This window comes from Scophthalmus maximus, chromosome 8 (genome assembly GCF_022379125.1).
Source record: "Scophthalmus maximus strain ysfricsl-2021 chromosome 8, ASM2237912v1, whole genome shotgun sequence".
In the NCBI taxonomy this organism is placed as follows: Eukaryota; Metazoa; Chordata; class Actinopteri; order Pleuronectiformes; family Scophthalmidae; genus Scophthalmus; species Scophthalmus maximus.
This window is the reverse complement of record NC_061522.1, coordinates 14473813-14477890: the sequence shown is the minus strand read 5'-3', so window position 1 is coordinate 14477890 and position 4078 is coordinate 14473813. Positions and strand designations below refer to the sequence as shown.

At 40.6% G+C, this 4078-nt stretch overlaps 1 protein-coding gene across 1 annotated transcript; it reads right to left on the bottom strand.

The window, feature by feature from the left end:
• Positions 1-1467: 1467 nt before the first annotated feature.
• LOC118312354 (rheacalcin-1-like) lies at positions 1468-1791 on the bottom strand. The gene has a single exon (XM_035636877.1). The coding sequence runs from the start codon at positions 1789-1791 to the stop codon at positions 1468-1470; it is 324 nt and encodes a 107-aa protein (XP_035492770.1).
• Between the last annotated feature and the right edge of the window lie 2287 nt (positions 1792-4078).

Genomic DNA, 4078 nt, shown 5'->3' with positions numbered 1-4078 from the left:
AAAGGTGAATGCACTCAAAGACCTATGTAATAGCTGGATGTTGACACGGAGAGGAAGAGCGGAGTGAGAAGGGATTTCCAGCCTCAGCAGCTGTTGGGGAGTTTCCTGCGGGGGCTGATGTTCCATCTGATTACACATGTCTGAAATGAATGAAGATACATCTGCCTTGTCTGACAAATGCAGCCTTTTCCTCGCCTTTTTCTGTAATTTAGTGGCAACAATAAACAAGCCATTTATTCAAATCAATCAAGAGTAAGCAGCTCTGATCCAATACACTCTTTGTCAAATTCAGTGAATATCTCCGCTAGATGTCTGCTGTGAGCGTGTGCTGAAGAAAACACAGTAAATTGGGAAAGAAAAAAGTAGCTCGGACATAGGAAAGAAGAAGAGAAGAGGGGAAATGGGGGAGGAGAGGGAGTCGTGGGAAGGTGGGATGGTAAATCTGGCACACGCAAATGGTTTGTGCCAATTTTGTGGATTAGCCTAAGAAAGAAAATGAGCAGTCGGTCCTTCTGTGTGCGTGTGGAGTTGTAAATGGGTTTAACTGGGACTCACTGCAGATGAGGGTTGGGGCAAGTGCATGGAAGGAACATCCACTGGCAGCCGTGTGATATTGGCTATACTCCAACTTAGTTTCAACATTGTAAAGAAGCAGGGATGATGGAAGTGATTGTAGATTTTCTGATTCGAATTTGTAATAATCCTCGAGGGTGAATGGCATTTTTAGAAACACGGTGTTTCCCCAATCACCAAACAGGAGCACCTTTGAGTGTCTTCGGCGCATTGCATACTAATTCAGGTGGCGTTGACAGCTGCTGACAGCTATATTTGAATGTGTCAATGTGATGAATTTGCAAAGCATATCATTTATCTCAGGGTATAATATTCTCAATTTGAACCGAGTCTCACACAGAATTCTTTTATTTGTTCTTCAGAAACAATCAAACATTATATTGGCTTCAAACACATGAAGCCAGATTTAATTTTGCCAATTGCCAACTTTTGCACACATTATGACAAAGTGAAAATATTTTGCATAAGTATTCAGACCGTTAATTAAGTACTCTAAGTGCTTTGAGTCTTCCTGCAGTTGTGCTGCAACTCTAGTTCTTTAAATCAAGGCTGAAGACTTTCCTGTATGCCACAATATTTACTTATTTCTTACAATGCACTGTAACTTTTATTATTGCATTTCTTATTATTGTATTCATTTGAATATATTTTATTTCATTATCTATTCTCTGTATACAAATTTCAAATAAGAGACAAGGACAAAAAATAAAAGAAAAGAAGAAAAGAAAAGAGGATCATAGCATCACAACAAAAAAAGTATTAACTTGCTTGTATTAAATACATCTTGTGTCTTTGGCAGCTACTGGCCTCCACGTTCTGTATGTTGCAGTTTCAATAATAATGATAGATCTTATGTCATGTAAGTAATTTACCAGATATAACATTTGGAATATCTCAGATGCAGATGAAGTTTAGTTTGTCCTGGCAGTCCCAACTCTCCCACACTTTGTTTTTGGTTAATGCGCCGCAGCGTCTCTGCATCGGACACTGATGGTTGTGATCTTCTCCACTGGGCCAGTCCTTAAACTCCAGGGGGTCACTGTTTATCCACAGCCAGTGGTCATTCAGATAGCGCAGGCCTATCCACACCGGGTCAGTGATGTCCGCGCGCTGGATGACTTTCTGCGCCAGAAGACGGTCTGTCTCAGAGAGCAGGCTGGGGAGGTCAGTGTGTTTCTCCCTGCAGTGCTCCAAAGCCTCCTCCCAGGACTTCCTCATTTCCACCACGGTAATTCTGATGCAGTAAAAATGTTTAGTTTTTTTCCCTTGATCATCATTCCATGTTCCATCAGGAAAGATATTTACACGGTCCTCTTTTCCGTCATTATTATCTGGCTGAATAGCATTCCAGTTTTGGTATGTGAGTGCTGCTCCTCCTGACCATATCCAGGTAGGAATGTTGGGATCGTAGTAGAGACCGATCCATCCTTCACGATCGTTTCCACCTGCTGCGTTCAACAGATTGTCTTGATCACTCTGGCTGCTAACAATGGAAAGGTCAGTGTAGTATTTTCTACAGTAAATTTGAGCATCACTCCAAGTCTTTTTTGTTTGAATAAAATGGTGTTTTCCTATTTCCGCCTCAACAGCTGCACAAAGAAAAATCAAGATGATGGTTCTCTCCATGGTCATTGCTCTGTAGCGCAGGCTGAGTTTCCTGTGGCTGTTTCCTCTCTTTAATGGTGTCACTTCGGACGCAGGGTTGATAAGGAAATGTCTTTGCATGTGCTTATATGCAAACAAACCACCTTCATGGTACACTTAACACCCAATGTGAAAAACAAATGATTTCCCAGGAAACAATGTTCAGTCGTCTCAACCTTATTATGTAAATGTGATTTGGTGCTTTATACAAAAAAAATTGATTTGAATTGAATTGAAAACCAGAGTGGCATCATGGAGCGATGGGATCTGCATGAGGCAGAGGCAGCGTCAATCTTACGACCAAATCTCTGACATTAGGTTGCAGGTTTCATTGAGGCCTTTCGCTTAACACAATCTGCCCTTCTACCACTTTACACTAATGTTCATTTTTCATACTTGTGATGCACACATTATCAATGATATAACCTGGGCACAGCAGATGTATCTAGCCTTTAAACAATAAGACAACCACGCCCAGGCGAGCCGGCCACGGTTAATGAGGCCCCAGCTTGGGTGGCTCATGTGGTCCATGGATCATCACCTCCTGATCCATAGCCAACCTGATGAAACCGGTCGCCACCTCTGTCCTGTTCATTTGGTCTCAAATCCTGTTTGTTTACCGATTGGCTCCCAAGCACATCATCCTGGTTTGATACTGCACCAAATGTTGTTTCAGCACTCCTTGTTCACGCTTTGCCGACCAGCTTTGGGTGCTTGTTCACATACATCAGTATGTAATGTGGTTCACAATTATTCAGCGAGGATTGGGTATGAAACGCAAATTTGATTATCCCAAAAGTGATTTGCCTTATTCCTGACCGGACAGTGGGTCAGACACACGCCTGCAGCTTCAATCAGTACACAGGCAGACGGTGTGTGGGCGTGTGCCATTAGATTAGTGTCAGTTATTTGGCGTGTTTCAATTCCCACACTCTCATATGCACATAGGAACTAAAGCACTCATACTGACATGATTGAGGTCATTCAGTCAACTGATGCAATCTCTGCAAAATGAACACGAGTGATTCAATATGGCCTCTGTTGCGGCTGCCCATTCCTGCTCCACCTGCCGGACAGAGCATCTCTGTGGAAATGGAGTGCAGAGGATCAGATCTTACACCGTTTGCTTCATATGAATGCATCAAATGTTATTGTTGATGGTGTGTTTTCTTTAAGAGTTATATGCATTGACCTGCAACCCAGTGAGCTGTCCAGAAACATATGGCTACATGTTTATGGTTCAAGTCTCAGAGTCTTTAAGGATATGACTGTGATTATGCATGACTTCTGACAATTACCTGTAAGTTCAGTCCACTAAAGATACCGTTGGTGCCATGGAGCAGTGTTTTCGTAAGTGGATGAAAATGGGAAGATATAGGATATGCACGATAATAAATTATAATAATAATTAACTTTATTTATATTTAACTTTTTAAAACACATTGACAAAGTGCTTCACCATATTTAAGACTAATAAAAAAATCTATAAAATGAACATTAAAATAATAAAAATGATTAAATGAAGATAAACAAACAAAATCCGAACTGCCAGATTTATTAAGAAATACTATTAAAACTGAATGTTAGATTTGAAGAAAATTCCAAAGGGAACCAACATTATAACGTTTGCTATTATGACACACTTTGGGCTTCTTGTGTTGTGTTAAATTTATAGTTTGACTTTGGCCTCTGCTTTAATTCATTTACAATAATTGTGGCACCATAAACAAATGCTGGCTTTAAAGTTATCACCACATCATAATTACCCCACACTGCACAGAAAAAAAACTACACACTTAAACTGCTATTACATTATCTCAGAGTTTAGCCCATTAGTTTTAAGTGTCCACCAACACCAGTG